The sequence below is a fragment of the Ictalurus furcatus genome, chromosome 17 (genome assembly GCF_023375685.1).
Source record: "Ictalurus furcatus strain D&B chromosome 17, Billie_1.0, whole genome shotgun sequence".
Classification (NCBI taxonomy): Eukaryota; Metazoa; Chordata; class Actinopteri; order Siluriformes; family Ictaluridae; genus Ictalurus; species Ictalurus furcatus.
The window spans coordinates 18282356-18303782 of NC_071271.1; the positions used below are offsets into that span (position 1 = coordinate 18282356).

At 39.0% G+C, this 21427-nt stretch overlaps 1 protein-coding gene across 7 annotated transcripts; it reads left to right on the forward strand.

Annotated features, from left to right (window-relative positions):
• The first annotated feature begins 70 nt into the window (after nucleotides 1-70).
• mag (myelin associated glycoprotein) lies at nucleotides 71-20786 on the forward strand. 7 transcript variants are annotated; one of them, XM_053647502.1, is made up of 12 exons: nucleotides 71-618; nucleotides 11993-12103; nucleotides 13369-13442; nucleotides 13561-13929; nucleotides 14091-14387; nucleotides 14749-15006; nucleotides 15115-15375; nucleotides 15534-15842; nucleotides 16128-16227; nucleotides 16773-16875; nucleotides 18356-18409; nucleotides 18728-20786. In XM_053647502.1, exons 3-12 carry the CDS (start codon nucleotides 13397-13399, stop codon nucleotides 18866-18868), a joined length of 1938 nt encoding a protein of 645 aa, XP_053503477.1. In that variant the 5' UTR covers nucleotides 71-618; nucleotides 11993-12103; nucleotides 13369-13396; the 3' UTR covers nucleotides 18869-20786. The 7 variants fall into 7 exon arrangements, with proteins under 7 accessions (XP_053503477.1, XP_053503481.1, XP_053503478.1 ...); XM_053647500.1 differs by lacking the exon at nucleotides 71-618 and adding an exon at nucleotides 8534-9154; XM_053647501.1 differs by lacking the exon at nucleotides 71-618 and adding an exon at nucleotides 8534-9150.
• The last annotated feature ends 641 nt before the right edge of the window (nucleotides 20787-21427 follow it).

Genomic DNA, 21427 nt, shown 5'->3' on the forward strand with positions numbered 1-21427 from the left:
ATATATATATATATATATATATATATATATATATATATATATATATATATAAAAATAAAATTTGTGTGTATGTTAGTTTTTCTATTAACCATTTATAAATGGGACACTTCAGAGTTATGAATAAATTATAAAATGAGCTTAAATCCAAAGCCCTGGAAAGAGATAAAGTGTATGTATCATGACTGTGTGTTGTGCAATCTTAGGACAGAGGCATTACCCTTTAGCCTTAGCAGCTGATTAGATTATGTAAAAAAATAAATAAAATACCCATGTGCTGCTACATTTTCTTTTTCTACAAATAAAACAAAATGGCGCAAATGTGGTCCAAACCTGTTCCAACTGTCATCTCACTAGTGACAATGCACCTTAAAATGGCCTTTAACCTTTCAAATTCACAACAATCAGAATATTCCATGGTGTCTACACTAACCTTAAGCCAAAGAAAATGAACCACTGACAGTGTTTGTGCGTGTGCACATCGGGTGGAGGGGATCTGGTAGACAGTGGGATGAAAAGGGAGGGCTTGGGCACACATGCCACTGGGAAGGAGATTTGCATCATACTGTCATTGCTGGCATTTTAGTTTCGCTGTTTAGGGAGTGAGGATCTTCCTCTAAGGTAAGTGTGCTCATTCTGTAATATTACCTGTGAATGATTTCAGGTTTAGAGCAGTAATTGAGCATTGAAGTCAAATCAAATGTTCAGTTTTGAATCACAGGTCTGTAATTTTGTTTGAATTTTGTAAAGATCTATATTGCTGTTTGACACATTAAGACAATAAAAAATGGTATTTTTTTCAACTTCTTGCATGTTTAATGTGCATCCTAGATATGAATCTCATGCTACTTATTTATTTGAGGTCCTATTTCATTGTAAAGTTCTTGGGTAATGATATGCATTAGTGCATGACTGGTTGTTGTACACAAATGCAATCCCTGCTAAAGCACATCAAATGCAGAAATCAATTTCATACTTACACAGTCTCCAGTGTGATTTGGGCATGTAGTGTATTACTTCTAGCAGCACTTTAGTATATTAGGTCACTCATGTGATTAGTCATGATCCTAAAAGAAGTCATGAAGTTTCTAGTTACAGTTGATACACAGATTCATAAGAGTCTATTATGAAACAGATACTATTTTTTCATGTGTTAATAAGCATTGTGTATGATTAGAAATAAAGATGACCCACCTGAACTAGACAAACAAGTCACTCCCCCTAACTAATAGCACTTTATAGCACAATAATGTCTTCTGGTGGTGTTGCCTCATAGCTCCAAGCTCCCAGGTTCAATTTTAAGCTCAGTTTACTGTTTGTGTGCATGTCTCCCCATGTCTGTATGGGTTTGCTTCAGGTCCTGTGGTTTCCTCCCACCTTCTAAAAACGTGCATGTAGATTGGTAACACTAAATTGCTCCTAGTTGTGAATGAGTTTGTGTGTGTGTGTGTTTGTGTGTGTGTATGGTGCTCTGCAATGGACTGGCATCCCATGCCCAGAATCCTCACGCTCCATTTTCCCGGTATTGGTTTTGGATCCACCACAACCCTGAGCAGGATAAAGTGATTTCTGAAAATGAATGAATGATTGCTGGACTATACTTGTTTGTCAGTCAGGACAGTTTCCTTATCTTGTATGTATTTTATATGCTGATATTCTGTTACTCATGATTCTATGCAATCTTGTATCATTTGGATACAGCTTTCCTCAGCTTTCATCTTGATGTTATGTGTAGCTGCTCTCCTGGATGTTAACAGTATCATCATACACTTCTATTGATGTAGAAATTAAGATTTGGACATCATTCTTGCAAGAAGCATGCAACTCATGCAACCTGCTGCAGGAACCACTGAGCGCTAAGTTTATTTAGGTGTTAGTACGGCTGTGCTGTTTTTATTGTTTGACTTTCATTTAGCTGAATACATAATGTGGTAATGTTAGTGTGTATGTGGCTATGCTTCTGGTGTTAGTATGGGTGTTGCCTTGCATTTTGCCACTACTCTGTACTTAAATTGTTCTGTTGACTTAAATAATTAAAATAAATGTAATGTGTGTTATTATGGCTTGTGATATTGTAGTTTATGTTTAATTAATATGGAACTGCTCTATTATTTGTAGTTGGCTCATGCACACTGGGTCAATCATGCAGTCAGCACGTGAACACCTCATGTTTGAGAATAGTCAGTACCTGCTCATTAGGGATGCAGTATATTCTAATTTTAAGTCATTAGCTTCTATGTTCCCTGTTTAAAGAACCACAGTTCCCCTTTTTAAAGGAGTTTGGTTGAAAAGCTGTCTGGTTCTTTTGTAAACTTTACCTCACTTATTGACATCACAAATTTAGCATGAGGACAATGTCAGGTGCATAGGCAAAATGAGAGATGCCAAGAAAAGTTCAAAGCCTGTTGACCCACTGTCCTTGGTTCAGAAAAGACAACAGTTAGTGCATCAGCTCTGGAAACTCCAGTTAAACCCACCACCCAGTCAGACACAGGGAAAGCGTATTGGCCATACTGTGACAATAATAACCACTATGTAAATGACTGCAAATTTTACATAGTTGAGAAAGGAGCACAATAGATGCTGGCCCTATGATTGTGGTCATCAGGCTGTTTAAGTGCACTCTGAAAGCTCACTGTAAGGCATGCAACAGGAAACAATTCTTGTTGTTGCACCAGCTGAATGTGAGGGCGTAAGGCAATACATCGCAGAAAGTTGTGACCAAAAGTTGTCGTGCTAATACTACCAGTAGAGTTCTTTATGTTGACCACCTGAAAGTGTGTGCGATTGTACCCTGCGATGGGTTGGCAGCCCGTCCAGTGTGTCCCCCACCTCGTCCCCCAAGTTCCCTGGGATAGGCTCCAGGCTCCCTGTGACCCTGTGTAAGATAAGCCATACAGAAAATGGATGGCTGGATGGATGGATGTTGACAAACCAACCTACAACCCTAAAGTACTCTTAAAGATCAAGGTCTTAATAAGGAAAGGGGATAATTCACTATCAGCATATGCCATTTTGGATGGTCGGTCAGAGTGTACAATCATTCCTCATGAAAACTGTTTAGTTTGAAAGGGCACCCTGAGGATGTAGCCCTCCATACAGTGAAACAGGACTTGCACGTTTTTCATGGGGTGGCTATCTTATTCACTGTATCCCCAGTTGCAGAACCTACTTAAATGCCTTTACTTAACTGTACAGTTAAGCCTGGCTGAACACACTCACCCCATCAGCACTCTGCAACAAATATAAGCATCTTGCTAACTTTCCTCTCCAGCCACTGAATAGTGCTTCTCGTTGATTCAGACTGCCATTCAACTCTTATAGGAATGGACAGTTTACCACTAAAGCCAAGGAGGGAGTGGGATGTCACAACTACCAGAAGAGTTTCTTCATTCTTGGTAGCTATGGGAGCTACATATCAAAGAGCTGGATATTATCTCCATACCTAGGTGTTACTCGAGCCACAGGTTGGACCAACCAAACAGTAAAAGAGACATTCACATCATCTGCAATTCCTCTGAGAGGGCATATGGGTCTGTGACTTAAAGACTGAGAGCTCCACTGGGAAAGTGGAAGTCTCATTCATGACTGCAAGTTCTTGTATCCCTCAGCTGTGTGCTGCACTGACTATACAAGGTCCTTAACATGGATTTAACTCTTCCCATTAGTATCACAATGTCGTCTGACTCTATGATGGTTCTGGCTTGGCTGTTGTCATGGTGCTGCCATTACATATTACATATATGTGGGGACTCGAGTGGCAGAGATACAAGAGTTATATCATGGCTATATCCCATCAGAAGATAACCCAGTTGAAGACATCACATGGGGCAAATCTTTCTAGGACCTGAGTAAGAGTAGCAGGTGGAATCATGGGCTACTATTTCTGAAGATGAGTCCTACAACTTGGCCCAACCCACCATGCCCAAAACTTGATGAGCCACGCAATGAGGTAAGACAGTCCACCACCACTGTGCTAGCCTCCTTAACTACCTCCTTGCCAGATACATCCCTGCCAGAGCCACAACAGTTCTCACAGAGCTTGTGTGTGCATGTGAAGTAAGTACCACTGTGCTATTTTTGTTGTTTGGCTTTCATTAAGCCAAATGAATACCATGGTAATGTTAGTGTGATATATGTGGTTATGCTTCTGGTGTTAGTATGGTTGTTTTCATGGATTTTGCCACTACTTTGAACTTAAATTGTATTATTAAATGGATGTAGTCTGTGTTGTTATGGATATTGTAGATTATGTTTAATTAATATATAACAGCTGTGCTGTTATTCGTAGTTGGTGCATGCACACTGGGTCAATCATGTAACATATAAACCCCTCATGTTTGAGAACAGTCAGTACCTACCCACTAGTGATGTAGTACTTATTTAAAAGAATGTTTAAGAAGGAGTATTGTAAATTATTTATATTATGCATAATATATTCACAAAGACTGATGATGTAGTTCTGGTAGGTTCTCTCTTATACCCTACTTCATTTATTGACATCAGAGTTCTATTCGGACTCCCTGCAGAAATTCAATCTAGCCTGAATCAGCAGAATTCCAAACATATGTTTCACGTTCCTTTACATGCACCATATGACCAAACGTTTGTGAACACACATATGTGGTTCTTCCCCAAACTGTTCCCACAAACTTGGAAGCACACAGTTGTACAGAATGTCTTTGTACGCTGTAGCATTAAGATTTCCCTTCACTGGAACTAAATCTGGAATGGGATATTCAAAAAACACATCTGGGTGTGATGATCAGCTGTCTTTATCTTTTGGCCATAAAGTGTATTTGTGTATTGTGTAACAGAGCCACTGTATTTTCTTGAATATTGCACTACATATAAATTGGAAGACTATTTATTAGAATAAACTAATAATCTACATTATTAATCTCCTTTGGTATCTAAATGTTTGTTTTTCTTATTAGAATATAAGGATATAACTGAATACAAATACATTATTAAGAATGAACAGATAATGTGCTCTAAACAGATACAAATATGGGCATCTAGTTCATAGTTATCTAGTTAAAACTAGAGGTATGCGTCAGGTCTGGAATCTTGTGTGATGCAATAAAATACAGTGTGCGAATGGAAGGTTTTTGCTTTCATGTGAACCAGAGCGAACGGTCAGATATGAAGCTCATGGAACAAACCAAGACCACTTTCATTAACATCAGTGCTGCATGATGCATTTACAGCAAGGTTTTTAATCTTAGCTAATCTTATCAAAAGACAGGTGTGGCTAGGTTTTCATTCTAACCAATCAGAAGCCACACTTGATTTCAGCTTGGCTGGTTGGAATAAAAGCCTGTAGCCACAACAGCCCTCTACAGATAAGATTAACGACCCCTGATTTACAGCATCATTGGTAACTGCCCTGCCAGGGTTATGATGCTTTACACTAGATAGCTAGTTTGTTTATATCTTTGGAAATAGAACCTACTAAATTTGTTAGAAAATATCTGTGTGAGTGCAATTTAAAAATTTTCTAAATACAGTTCCCCGCACATCTCTTGTTGAGACCAGTTATGAAAATGAGTGATGTAGCTGAGGTTGTGGAGCTTTTAGATCTTTCAGAATTCACACACACAACAATGCTGACATTTCTACCTCCAGGTCAGCACCCCTTCCCCCCTAGTGTTTATTGGGGGATAGTGATGGAGCTCATATTTAATTTGATAAAATCTTCCAGTTTACGCCACATCCACTTCGGGTAAATCCAAAAACTGATCAGGGTATTTGGAGAACTATACAGGTACAAATAGTATCATTGTGCTACATCCCAATAGAGTAAAATTAGAATGCTTTAACAGAGCAGTAGTTTACACACTCTGCAGTGTGATTACCTCAGACTTCTGAAGCTGGTCGTCATTCCAATACTTCACACATTTTTATTGGAGTCAGTCTGTTCCATGACTCCTCTCTCTACAGTCTCCATCTTTTCATTCCTCCATAAACCCAATTCATCTAGTTTGTCTCCTAAAACAGCTAGAGGGACAATAGCCCTTTTCTCTAGCAGTGAGCCTGTCCTGAAGGGAACGAGCACTGGCCTGCCCAGCACTGACATCATGACCTTTACAAATTAAGTTGAGTAGAAGCAAGTGGGCTTGATATAGGGAGAAAAGTATGTAATGTAATATAATGCAGAAAAGCATGATTTGTATTACTGTAGAGAATAAGAAAGCAAAAATGGGCTGAGGCAAACATTCCATCTAATATAAGAAAGAGACAGAAGGTTGGGTGTGATGGACAGTTATCAGTGCACATCAACTTCCCTGTGTTGTGTGGTGTCAGGCTCGAACTGTGCTGTTTAGACAATAAACTCTGTGTGTGGAGGCACAAGGGGCAAGCATGAGTGTGTATGTGTTTGCGTGTGTAGGGGTGGGTGGTGTATGGGTGCTTGAGAGTGTAGCATTTGGATTGTCATTTCATGGCTGAGAAGTGTACTATTGTCAGATAACAGAACCATGAAAAAGTGTGGTACAGTGTTATCTAAAGCAGTGACATCATATGTGTGTCATAGCACCATGTTAAGAAAACATCACACCACAAAACACAAGAGTTTGGAAACTGTGTACTCTTGATCCTCCTTTTCTTAATTTCCTGGACAAAATGTACATCAGTGATGAGAAAATGTATGAAATAGAGAGTGAGAACTTACAGTTGAGTGCAAAGGTTTGCACACACCCCAGTTTTTTGAAAGGGAAACCAGACAATGTACAGTTGCAATCAAAATTATTCAACCCCCATTGCAAATCAGGTTTATTGTCAAAATTTACAGACTTTCAGCTGTTTGCAATGAACAAATCCAACAAATGCAATTGAAATAGTTCAACACAACGAATGCTTCAAGTGTTTTCCCCAAATTCAACTGAAAATGCAACTTATAATGATTTCTCTAGTCTCAAAATTATTCAACCCCCTGGATAGAATCCCTCATAACAGCACAAATATGCAAAACAGGTGTTGTCTCAAGCACACCTGATGCAACTAATCAAGGGCTTCATTAGTTGCACCAGGTGTGCTTGAGCTGGAACACATGAAATGCCTGAACTGGCTAGGGGTTTGTTGAGTGTACACTAATTGGACGAGGCAGAAAAAGGAAACTATCAATGGTTTCAACCAGATTTCTGAGAAGGCAGGTTGTGAAAAACTCTCGAGTGACTGCAAAAGACCTGCAGCAAGACTTATTGGCAACAGGCACTGACATTTCAGTGAGAAGAGTAAGGCATGAACTAAATGCAGAAGTTTCCCTGCCAGAACTCCAAGACGTGCTCCACTACTAACCCAAAAGCACAAGAAAGGTCGGCTCAAAATCATATAAATAAGCCACAGAAGTTTTGGAATTCTGTTCTGTGGAGCGATGAAACAAAACTGGAACTTTTCAGCACGATGGATCAGTGGTATGTCTGGAAGAAGAAGAATGAAGAAAGAACACTCTGTCCACAGTCGAGCATGGTGGTGGCTCTGTGATGCTCTCGGGCTGCTTTCCACCCTCTGACACTGAAAACCTGCAGCTTGTGGAAAGCCAGATGGATTCATTGAAATATCAGGAAATTCTAGGAGAAAACATAATGTCATCTGTGAGGAAGCTGAAGCTTTGGTGTCATTGGACCTTCCAACAGGACAATGATCCCAAGCATACCTCAAATTCCACCAAGGATTGGTTGCAGAAGTCCTGGAAGATTCTACAGGGCCATCACAGTCTCCTGACTTGAACCCCATAGAAAATCTCCGGTGGGATTTATAGAAGTTGGTTGCAGCATGCAAACCCAAGAATATTACTGAACTAGAGGCCATTGCTCATGAAGAATGGGCTAAGATCCTTCAGGAACACTGACAGAAGCTGGTGTCTGGCTATGCATCTCATTTTCAGCAGGTCATAACAGCAAAAGGGTGCTCTACTAAGTATTAAAGATGCTTGCCATGAAGAGGGTGAATAATTATGAAACTGGAGAAATCAAGCATTCGTTGTGTTGAACTATTTCAATTGCTTTTGTTTGATTTGTTCACTGCAAACCACTGAAAGTCTGTACATTTTTACAATAAACCTGATTTGCAATGGAGGTTGAAGAATTTTGATTGCAACTGTAGCTCTATAGGTTATATACAAGAGAAAAAAACCCCTCTAGAACAACAAGATGACCAAAATGGAAAAATGAAGGGTGAAGACATCAATCCCAAAAAGCAAATATTACAACTAAGAGGATCCAGAAGATATTCACGGGAGTGAATAAAAATAAAAACTTATAAAAATTAAAAAATATACTGCTTGACCAGAATGTAACTGCCTGACCAACAAAAGCCATTATTGTTTCATAAATATTTTTTCTATTGTGCCACTGTGAAATTAAGCAATTTTATTTTAGAAAAATAATATAATTTCAGTGTAATAAAAATGGTAAGTAAAAAAAATATCTAGCAGATGTGCTAAAATTCAATTTAGTGAATTGACACACTAAGCATGAAATATTTCCCTAACTTCTACTACAAAACAGTGTGCAAAATTATTTCCATGGTTTCCAAGCTTGTTATGAGGTGTCATTTTCTGTAGATCATACTGATGACGAATTTTTGTTGCTACTTTTAAACCGCTAAAATAGTCGTGTGCTGGAGGGCCACTGTGGTGAATGTGCTCCTGAGTCATCACAAGTTTAACTCCTGAGCCAAACATTGTATCATCACTCCTCTTTAGATCTATTTGCATTTTCCCTCACATGCTTACAAAAAAAATTGGACTCCATAGAGTCATTCCGCCCAGCATCGAAGATGCATATCACTTATTCTTTTCTCTTCATCCCATCATTTGTTCCTTTCTCCCTCTGCCTCACCCATTTTTGTGTTGTGCCAGAGGAACAGTGGTGCTTATTGTCCCATGAGCAGCACTGGGGGTCGGTTTATGAATGGCCTCAGGGGTAGAACAATGCTCTGTACACTGCAGCCCTGACATCTCCATCTAGCATAGAGGGAGTGGAGAGAGTGTTGGGGCAAGGTACAGGGGGAGGAGAGATGGAATGAACTTGACTCCAGGTTGGGTGGTACAAGGAGGTGTGAGAGGGTGAGTGTGTAGCAGGGTACGGCTGCTCTCTCTGCTGATTAATGCTTGCTATTTGATCAGAAGAGGAGGCCTGGAGTGATTTGGTGGGTGAGTTTTAAAAATTTTAATCAGATTTGCAGTGATCTTCTTGCATAAAATCTATAGCCTTTTTTCTTTTTTTTTCCTGTTAACTTGTATATGTTTATATGGTTTACAATTATATGCTAGGAAAAATAACAATATTCGGGGTGGCTTTTTGGAATTCCATGGATTTGACTTGATTGCATTAGTATTTGTGGCGGTCAGAGAGGGAGTCGTGCCTATGACTGTGTCACGCTGTTTTGGAGATAAGCTTGAGTGTGGGCGGCTTGGAGAGGATTGCATTCGCTGGCATAAGTATGCAGGATGTTACTGAGACAGAGCCAATGCATGGATGGAGTGACAGAGCAATAGTGAGTGATGCTCAGGTGAAGGAGGGGGTGGACAGGTTGGGATGCATGCTCACTTTATTCGCTTTAATAATACAGATTTACCTATTGTTACATTGACAGGTTTCGTGGCTTTACTGACAACCAGGTTGTGCCTTGTTGTTCTTATGTAATTTGGGTTCAAGTGATACAGAGATGAATAACACAGATTGTTTTAATCCTTTGTTAACAATGCTGTTTGTACTTGAGGACTAGTCATTGGCAATTTGCAATTAAGAGATGTATTTGGGAGTGACCTATTTTGGTCAGCATTAATCATTTTATGGTAATTTTTGCAAAGCATTAAAGGAATCTATATAATATTGAAGGAGAAAAAGCAGTTATACAATAATCAACTGGATTTATTTATAATTATTTTTATTTAGAATAACAATTTAAAAGAAGGATACAATAGGCTCCTCTGAATTGGAACTGGGCCTCCATCTCTCCACCCTGAGGTGCGGGCAGGAAGCTACAGTGTAGCACAGGGAGACCACTGAGTCCACCATCTGCCCATAGCTGCAAGTCAGTATACAGCAAATAAATAACGTTGCTAGCACACACAGCAAAGCTCACTTGAGAGAGTATGAGATTTGCCAATGTACAGTGTTGTTTTGGTGACTAATCAGTTGCTCATAGTCTGCAAGACAACATGAGAACAAACAAGTCTAACACCACAAATGAGCAACTGCCTGACTGCTTTCAAATGTCAGAATATTTAAAGAAATGGAAGCAGGCTGTAATATATGTAATATATGAATATGGGGGTTTAGTTGAACTAGTCATTCAGAATTGTTTGGTATTGACTGACAACAGTCTGGGAAGTGCCACTGATCTCTAAATGGTCATTTTAGAGCTCATACAGCTACAACTCAATGGTTTTCACGATGGATCAGCATCAACCAATATGGAACAGGGCAAAGACTTATTATGCCTCTTCAACTAGAGGTTTTTGGATTGGTTCTAACTAGTTTTAATAATATTTACATTTGTTGTGTCACCAAAACCCAACAATCGAACTCAGTTACCCAACATTTATTGAGACTTTGCTTACAGATTATGCAGAAATATATGATTGGCCTACTCTCAAACACAAGGGAGTAGTTATGTTTTGAGACCATCTGGTCCTTGGGTAATTTTAGTGGGCACCTGTGCTGGTTCATGGGGGTGTGCATCATGGGCTAACCACAAGGCAAGCTGTGCATCGGCCTGTTCTTGAAGAAAATCCTACACAACTTAAATTTAAAAAGTAAAGGTTGCATCTTGAATTGAATTTTTAAATAGATAAACACTTTAAGAAATTAAGGATTGTACTCAGCAGTCCTCCCATATCCAGTCCTACACACTGTTTATCTAATAGCAAACACCATCATATGTGTTGGTAGTGTCTTGGGTCTCACTTTCTGTCTCTGTCTCTCCCTTCCTCTCTCTCGCTCGCTCGCTCTCTCTCTCTCTCTCTCTCTCTCTCTCTCTCTCTCTCTCTCTGTGTTACAGATGATTATGATTTGCTTAACAAGGTCACATAGCTTCTTTGTTGCACTAACAGTTGTGTAATGGAGTGTGTTTCACTGAGTGTGTAGAAGGAACTTTTCCTTGTGTGTGGGGTGCTATGGCATGCTATGTGTCATGAACTTTACACAGTCTGCTTTGTTGTGCTTCCCTGTCTGACTGCCTTTCATCCATCTTTCCTACGTGAATCTATTGTATATGACCGCTGTTCACTTGTCCAATGGATGAAGTACTCTAAACCTCATTAAGATCTATAAAGGTCATGCATCTTTAAAATAAACTTGAGATAACATTCAAAAGGGTGCTCAACCTACATGTACCGAATCCATTATATTGTATGACCTACCGCATAGAACCAGATATGGAGATTCTGGCATAGTCTTTAACAATTTAATTTGAATAAACCATTTTTAGAGGTTTAGCTAGATCATAAAAATGTAACCTGATATTTATTATCTGAAGAGAAGCCAGATAATGATGGTGTTTGCCAGCATAATGTATTCATAAATTGCACTATAATGCATTCTAATAAGATTAGATTTAGAATTATTCTAATAGGATTGGATTGAATTATACGACCAAAATCCCCATCAGAAACCATGACACACCTTCATAAGGTCATCAGGAGGTGTATAAACTATATTCTTTTTTGACTGTCACGTCATATTCAATATTCAATTTCACAAATGATCGTAAATATTTGTAAATCATTTATATAAATCATTTAGATGTTTTAAGACATTATAACCTGTGGATACAGTATAATCTTGACAAGTCGCAGAGAAGGCACTGATGGAAAAGTAGATTGATGGATGCCAATGAAGAGGAATGTTTGGTGTGGGTTTGGAGCATGGAGAGAAATGTCTGCATATTCAAAGCTGCCCACTGCAAGCATTCACACATATCCATAACTAATGCATCCTTTATCATCTCCTTTCCCTAAGCATGTCTTTGTCTCCCGGACTTTCAGAGATCTCCAAGAGAAGCAAAGCAGTGGAGCATTCGGAGAAACAGAGCAGGAAGAATTGAGCTTTAGCCTTCAGAAGGCCAGAGCAGAGCAGCGAGCTGGAGCTGGTATGAGGCAAGTGCTTTGGCCATGCTGTGAAAGTCTTGTTTGTCTGCTATGAATGGTGTGCTTGTTTTGTTTGGGCAATGTTTCAGTTTGGAGAGGCACTGATGTTTACTGTGACTAATCACAGTCAGCTGATGCTAAATGTCTTGCTGTAGATATGATGGCATTTTCACTGCTTCAATGAGTGAGTCTAAAGTGGTTAAGAAATTTTATTCTGGATGGTTTTGCACTACAAATTTGGCTTGGTACTTATCGTTCAGAGATATTGTGCACCTTTAGTGAGCATTATTTACTAATCTGATTTCATATCATCTCCTGTTATGTGTTATGTGTGATAAAGACCTGTTCCTTCCTTTCAGTGTATTAAGTGGTTGCTTGTCAAAGCACTGATTCTCCACCTTCATGATCATCTGTTTCTTAGAAAAAAATGAACAGAAGTTTTATGTTTTTCTCAGTGAGTCAGGCTTATAAGCTTGAGCTGTCTGGAGAATTTTCAAACGTCTATCATGGAGATTTTTTACACAATCCATTCCAAATCTCCCCATCTGTGGTGGCCGTCTGTTCATAAGGGCATTTTTTGTTTTTTGGAGAATGTGATTGTGTGCATGTGTGTTTGTGTGTGAGACAGACAAAAAGTGTTAGTGTGTGTGTGTGGCCTTAACTAAGGGATACACACTGGCAGCACACCATTACAGCCTGTAAATAAACTGAAGCAGTTGGTGATGCCATTGCACTCTGGCTAATGATTTCTGAATGACGCATCATCACCAAACAGTGCTAACAGTATTTGTGTCACGAAGACGCAGAGTCTGACATCACACTAAGCTATTCTGTTCTCCCACACACTGCAGCTCTGTAGACATCAGGTGCTGAGTGTCTGATGTATGGATATGATTGCGTTGGGGTCTGTGCGAGCACGAAAATGTTTCTTGCTCATGTTGAAGTCATTGTGTTCATCCTTATCTGATATTTGCTGTGTTTAGAGAAGTCAAAAAGGCAGCTGATTCAGTAGTGTTAGAGATCAAATGTGATATTATAGAGATGGCGGTTACCTGCAGTTCATGCAATTCAAGGCGGTTCTTTTTTGTGTTATCTTTTATAACAAGGATATTGTATAACAACTGGTAAAATAAATTCTGTTGATTTACTATAGTAAATATTCATGAATATTCATGCTAGTATTAATTTTCTGGTTTATACAAGAATATTCACAGTGTCCAGTGTGTCATTTGTACATTTATGGTGATTTACTGTTTGTTTTTATATGTTTTAAGGTTAATGGTCCTGAGTTGAACTGACACTATGAAGTCCTTGGAACTGCTGCTGCCTTTACTGCTACTTGTACGAGGTAATAACCTCTTGTCTGTTGCCTAAGGTGTCAATGCTGGATGGAAATAACATCCCTGTTGCAAGATTTTTTCCTCTCTTGTATTTTTAAACCTCACATTTTCCTTCTTTTTATACAGATATACATGCTCAATGGAATGTTTGGATGCCCAGGGACATCTCAGCCATGACCAACTCCTGTGTGGTAATCCCATGCACATTCATATACCCCTCAGGAGTCAGGCCATATAGGGGCACCCATGGAATCTGGTATTTTGGCCAGCCCTATCCACAGCTTTTCCCACCAGTGGTTTTCAAGTCTCGCACAGACATTGTGCATGAAAGCTACAAAGGCCGTACCAAGCTCCTAGGTGATCTGTCGCAGAAGAACTGCACGCTGCAAATCAGCAACCTTGGAGTTGAGCATGCAGGGAGGTACTACTTCAGAGCCGATCTAGGAGGAGCAAACATCTATACCTACCCAGATTTCACCGAGCTCAAGGTGTTGGGTAAGAGCACTATACTATACTATAATAGGACAGGCTATTAATTGTCCACATAGTTATCTATAACTGATAATATTCAGAAATGCATTTAGATCTGTTCACTGGTTAATGAAAACAAAGGTCTAAATACCCGTAAGCATTTGAAACCTGTGCTTCTTTCTCAGACCAGCCCAACATTGACATCCCAGAAGAAATAGTCAGTGATGAGAGCTTGGACTTGACTTGCTATGCTCCAGACAACTGTCCCGACATGTCTCCTGAGATCCACTGGATGTACACAGACTATCTCCCTGATCCTCTTTTTAGACCAGACTATGTGGAGGAAAGCAACACAGCAGTGATGTCTAGCACACTTACTTTCACACCCAGAGCTATGCACAATGGTCAACTGTTGGGCTGCAGAGTCCATTACCCCAACACCACTTTTGTCTATGAGCGTCTCATCTCCCTGGACGTCAAGTGTGAGCACAAAAACCATTTACGTACACTTACAAGCTAAATGGCTTTTGAAGAAAACCAGTATAGGCATACAATTACCTGATTACTGGCGATAGAGTTCAGTAATACATAGCTTACAATGGCATAAAACCTCATATGCAACACGTGTTTTATTCATGAAACACAACATTTTTCAGTGCATGTTGTGGCTGGATATAGTCCCTTTGATGTTTTTTGGAACTGTGAGTCAAGGATAATTAACTCCATTAAACTCCATTAAATTGAAATGCTGTAGCATGCATTTTCAGTAAAACACTAAAATGCATGTTAGAAAAGGTTGTTCTTGTTTCCCAATTAAATGTATTCCATACTTTCTCTCTGTAGATGCCCCTCGCAAAGTTTGGGTAAATGTCTCTCAGGAGGTCATGGAGGGGAGCTCTGTGTTACTTCACTGTGATGTGGACAGCAACCCTATGCCACGGATATCGTGGTTTTTTGGGGATGAAGAGCTGATGTCGGAAACTGCCTCAAATGCTTCTCTTTATCTGGAGTCCCTGACTGCAGAGCAGGAAGGTGTATACACCTGTGTAGGGGACAATGGCTATGGGACAATGAATACCTCCATGTATCTGGCTGTCAGATGTGAGTCTATATGTCTTTCTTATAAAATTTTCTGTTTATCTTACCTCTTCATTTCTTCATTTGCCCCTAGCTCACTCTCTTTATTTTGCTTGATGGGTTGTCCTATAGATCCCCCAAGAGAGCCATTGGTGAACAATTCTCTGGTGGTGACCGAGGACTCCTCTCTGGCTCTCCATTGCAGCACTCAGGGAAATCCTGTCCCTACAATTACCTGGCTGAAGGATGGAGAGCTGGTGGGAACCATAAAAGCTGGAGAGCTGTCCATACTCGAGCTTACAGATATCAACCCACAGGCAGATGGCACATACCGCTGCCTGGCTGAGAATGAACATGGCCGGGCCAGCAGCTCTCTAAACATCACTGTGGAGTGTGAGTAAACTGAAAGCTGTTCAAATTTCTGAGCTTGAAGGAAGAAAAACGTTGACCAAAAATACTTAGAACTTTGGATTACATTAAGAAGTTGTGAGCAGATAATCAGAAGGTAAATTAAATATAGAAGTTCCTGACCCTTGTGTCTGTCCCCATAGTTGCTCCCATTTTCCTGGATGAGTCCAAGTGTACCATAGTGCGAGAGGGTGTGCAGTGTGTCTGCATAGCGGCAGGGAATCCTGAGCCATCCATAGCATTCTATCTGCCTGACCTCAATGTCACCATTAATGAGACAAATAGCCGTTACAACTTCTACACACATTCGGATGGCTATACATCAACTGGCATGATCAAACTGAGAGAGAAGGGTGACCGGGAGAACGATGAAGACATGGGTGTTCACGTACACTGTAGCATCTCTAACATTTATGGCTCTCAGTCTATCCAGCTGGAGCTGCAACAAGAGAGTGAGTTCATGGGATAACCTTAAGACCTTATGTTGTCATAAAATCGTAAAAATTTATTGACTTGAAATATTTTGACAGTTATATGTCTAATTTACAATGTAGTTTGGTCATATTATTACAAGGTGAGATTTTGGAAATCAAATAAATTGAATGTGCCAATGACAAATCTGCTATGCTACTTTTGAAAACATAATGATGATACCGATAATGATTATGGTGGTTGATTGCAACCATTCCTATTATTTTGACATTAATAGCATTCAAGGCATTTGTATCATGTTTCAGAAAAATACCTGATGGCTGTGATAGTGGGAACTATTGGAGGAGTGGCAGTTATTGCTTTTATCATTGCAGCTGTAAGATATGTGGGACAAAACAACAAAAAGTGAGTAAATTACCATACCCATTGAACAGATCTAGGGAAAGGGGCAAAACAAGGAAACACCAAAGCCTAGTCATCCATTCTCAAATGTGTTTCTTTTGGATCTTGCTATATATGTGACCCATTCGGAGCTGAAACAATTTGATCAAATGGTAAGATGGTACATGCAACGAGTTGGCAAACAAAATGACAGTGTTGGCCATGATGTGGACTCCAGATGACCAGACTAACAAGACTTTGATTTGCCTTCCATTGCTTTCTAGCCTCAAACACTAAGCTAAGCTAAACAAAGCAAAGGCACTTTGTTTAACACCTCAAGTGCTTCAGCAAATATACAACCACTATTATGATCCAGACAACATTCAAAAACATTCCACCCATTTTGACAATGGAACCAAAAAAGCAATTCACAAGAGCCTCTTGGTTAGGGAGGCAAAAGTGATCTGCCTTTCTCAAAATGGATGCCCAGGCTTACAGTGTTGCCCTGAGCTAGTCAATAGCGTCGTTCCGTGTGAGACAGAGTCTGATCCTCTGACTCCAACCTCCAGAGAGAATGGCAACCCTGGGCAGGACGTGGGCTCTAGAGTGGAGAATCCCTCCATGTACTACAGCGCAGTCAAGAAGGACAAACAAAGTCTCAGGAAAAAAGTGGTGAGATATTATGACGATGAATTATGATTATAGTAATATTTGTACATGTGCAGTTGTTTATAGTGGTGTTTTGCTGATGTCTTGGGGTTGTTACATGCTTTGCAGTGGCACCAAAAATATAAGCTATTAATCTCATTTATTAGATTCTATACAGTCAATGTCTATATGCAGTAGGTTAAGATTCTGTTGTCCATTTTGGACTATAAGAGTCTGCTTAAATTTAACACAAATATGAATAGTACTTAGTATTATTTTAGTGTACCTACTAAAATCTCAAAGGACATTTCCTTCATACTCTCATTGGATGTCTTAGGCTACGTTCACATTACAAGCTTCATTGCTGTATCCTGATTGTTTGCTCAGATTTGATAGGTCTCTCTTGACAGTTCACATTTGTAACTGCAAGTGACCCATATCTGTCTTTAATGTGATTACACCTGTCCCCCAACACACCCTGAATGGACACATCAGTATCAGTTTTGCATGATTCACATGTGTCACAAACAATAAATTATGGTCATATAGTATGTGAGACATTCCGTCATAGTGGAAGTAACAAATGAATGCATTAGTAGTCCATGCTTGGGTCGGGGTCGTCTTTGACCTAAGAACTGTCGGGTCTTTCCACAGGAGAAAAATTGGGGTTTATAACCCAAAATGCACTTGAGGGGCACGTTGAGCAACTATGACCTCTATGTTGATTCAAGTGTTTTGCCATTTTTAACCTAGCCTCGAGGCACTTTATTTTACTTTAGCATTTTAGTTATGTATGTTTGTGACCATGCTTTGCCATTTCTTGGGTGATTATTTCAAACATTTCTCAGGTTCGGTGGCTTCCTTTGAGTTTTGCTTGAATCGATTAATTTGCCCAAATATCAAGTAAATGACAATTTCCCAATCCTTCAATGAATATAGTTACTACTGTTGTTGTCCTCCATTGTTGTTTTGCCAGACTCCTGACACTGTATGATGATGGCAGTGATATGCACATATGCATTAAAGTGCATTTGGGGAAAAAATGAGAATTCCGAACTGGCACGTGGCCAGATCTGTATCTGATCTTGGACTGTGTATGAAAGTTGCTCAGGTCTGATCTGAAAAGATCAGATTTTTATTTCACATTGTCCTTAAAAAATCAGATCTGAGTCACATTAAGACAGAAAAGTGGATTTGTGTCATTTCAACTCGGTAATGTGAATGTAGCCTTACAGTAATTGACATGTTCTTGTACAGTACTTTTCACTGGATTATCTGATGTTCAGTAACATGTTGTAAAGCAAACAGCATGGGTTTTATTTGTCTATAAATTAGTTGTTTCCCAGAATTACATGGCGGAGTAGTTCTAGAAAACTTGGCTTGGTTATTTGCATGCCTGATGGTGGAGTGTGGCCTTTGCTTCAAAGCATTTCCTGATTATTCTTTCCTCCTTCATTGCTTTTCTGCATTCTTTGTCTCTTTTGTCTTTCCCCTAACTTAACAGCTTAAGACTGAGCTGCTGGGCTCTAAGTTTAATTCCATCCTAGAAGAGAGCACGGTAAGGCTAATAAATCAACAGCTGGAGTACAAGCACTCCCTGTAAACAATGTAGAAAACAAACTGTAGTACAATGAGAATATATTTTCTTAAAACTTGTTTCTCATTCTGGTTGTTATCTATTATGCTTGCATTACATTGGTTATTGCCTAACACGATACCAATAATTGACTTCTTTGGCTTTGCTACATTTAACCTAACAACCTGCTTTTGATTGCCAATTCATGTCATTATTTTATCAGGATACACAATGGGGGTATTGATAAGGCCATCCAGTAATTGAGTCTGAAGGCAGAAATTCCTTGCTTCATTTTCGCAGGGAGAAGACAGCGATTACCAGCATGTTGGCTCGCCTGCAGGCATGGAGAGGCGAGACCTGAACTTTCTCAGGCGACCCCGAGAGGGAGGATTGGGGAGGGGGGATGATACCACTGACTACACAGAGATCAAAGCCAAATGAATCGCGATCCTTCCCTGAAGCCTCGACTGAAAGGGATACAGTGGCCTCTAGTTCCCAACAAATTCATTTGCCCAGTTTCCTTTAATCTATTCCAGTTAGCCTGCCTAAATTGAACAAATCTATAACTATATTGGCTCGGGCCCATATTTTAATCTATTTTACTGTTAAGAAGTTTTTATGAAAAGAACCCTGTTCCTGTGTACAACCATATTTAGCAGCTCTCAATCTCATTGTTGCATTTGGATGTAATGCAATGTAGGGTCTAAACTTGCTTGCAAGGGGTGTCCCAAATCATTCACATGATTATATTTATGTTGCTATGTTAAGTACTAGTTGAAGAAGAACGGGCCTCATTTGTATCCCAAATCTCTTTCACTAGTGGTCATTCACACTGTGTCCGCAGCAAGCCGAAGCATCAGGGAACGAGACATGCAGCATGTCTCGATGTTCTAGCACTATCTCCAACTGTGGGTTTGCAGGCAGAATGTTTTCTCAAATCCAGAGGATCTCTTAGCCACTTTCTAAGTGTACCATGATAAGTGCTTAGTGAAATATGCATTCTGTATTTCTAATGACATGCCCTAAAGTGATTGTTAGAGTGTTTTTGAGTTTGTGTGACTCTGCAAAGTAAGGGTAAGGATATTGTTTACGCAATGAATTTATTTCACTTGGGCTAAATGAATGGCTGACTAATTATTGGTCATAATTATGATGAAGATGTTTAGTGATAATTATGATGATGATGATGTTTAGGTCAAATAGGTACTTCTGTAGTTAACTTTTCCCTGTCAAAAGTTACATACAAGCTTAAGGGGTGATTAGTAGACTTATTTGCCTTTGAAAAGTAAAATAGTTTTAAGGAACAGTATTGTTTGAGGGAAAGAAATAGCAATGCAGTTTCAGTGCTTTTGCAATGTAGTACTATTTTAAAGAGCAAATGATGTCATAGCTCAATTACCTTGGTTTTCTACACATTTAAGGCACATAGCAAAAGGAGTGGACTTTTTCACCCCACTTTGTTGTAGTCTATTTCCTGCCATTATATAACTGTGTTTTTTTTTCTTTCAACTAAGCTCGAGTCTTTTTTTTATTTGATATATTTTTATTTATTTATTTATTTTTTACAAGCTGTACACTCTAAGGGTAAAATCAGAGTCTCAACCAACCAAATGAAAACAGTAGAATGCAATCCAACACAGCCAAATACATATTCAAGGCAAAGAGGAAGTCATGTTAGATCGGTTAAAATGAATACACAAAAGCACCATATTCAAAACTTTACTTTAGTAAAGTTTACCCAAGGGTGCTTTAATGAAATGTATTATTTACTACCCTTAAACCATCCTCTATAGAGGTTATATCAAATTCATCAAAAGGTACAATGTATGTACATATCTCAAATATTACTTATACAACTTGATTTTACTAAATACTTAACACATACAATTACTCACCTTACATTTGTAAAGAATTCATGAAATGCATCAATATGAAGGGATATGAAATATGTAAATATACATATATTCTTTGTTGTGAATCCTTTAACACCCAGTAGAATGGTTTTCTTTTGGATTTGCAGCACAGAAATATAAAAAAAAGGCAATTAATAACAGATTTATTTATAAAAATGCATATATTTAGGAGAGCATTTTGGTAGTTCAGTCTAATTATTCACTTTGTGTATTATAAAGAGTATTTGTAAGCATTTGACTGTGTGATGATAATAACGATGAAATTTTGTTTTCTTATTTATGTAATAATTAAGACAGGGACTTTGCAACCCTTGGACCAAACAACATTGTTCAGAGCTAATCATGCATTTGATTATTTTGGGTTTTTTTTTTTTTTGGTTAAAAAACTTTCACCTTCAATGCCATCTTTAAAGCAAACAAATAAAGTAAACAAGATGGGAAAATCACCTACTAGATATTTTGTTTAATTACAGTGTAAAAGTGCTATGTAAAGGTTATTACTAGATTAGTGTGTGTGTGTGTGTGTGGGGTGGGGGGGAGTCATATACATTTACTGAAAAACAAACCAAAATATCATACAAAATGCTAGGTATTGGTACAAATTTAGCATCATTACATGCCACCACAAGGGCTTACTTTAGGTACTGTAGTTATTAGCATATGGTTTTGGTTCACATCATTCACCTTGAGGCAGCAAAGTTGACTATGTAATGTGGTCAGAGATTACCAGCAGATTTTTTGTTCCCTTTTTCTTTGTTAAGAATAAATTCCCATTGTACTGTCATGTTTTCATACTATCCCTGTAAGACCTTGTATTTCTATTCTGATACCAGAATCATGGAGGTCCAGGAGCCTGAGAGAGTATATGTGGCCCTGCTCTTTGGAGGATGGCATCTCTAATGATGTTATAGTTTTTCTGCATAACACGTTGTGGATTCATGTGTCATGGAGGAAGTAGGTGGAAGCTTTTGACTTCCGTAGCTCATAACTACTGTACAATATGAGAGACATAGCTAGGATTGAGATTCCTGTGCAATGACCTACCATGAACTTTTTTGTGTTTCAAAGAGACAGAGTTTTAGAGTGC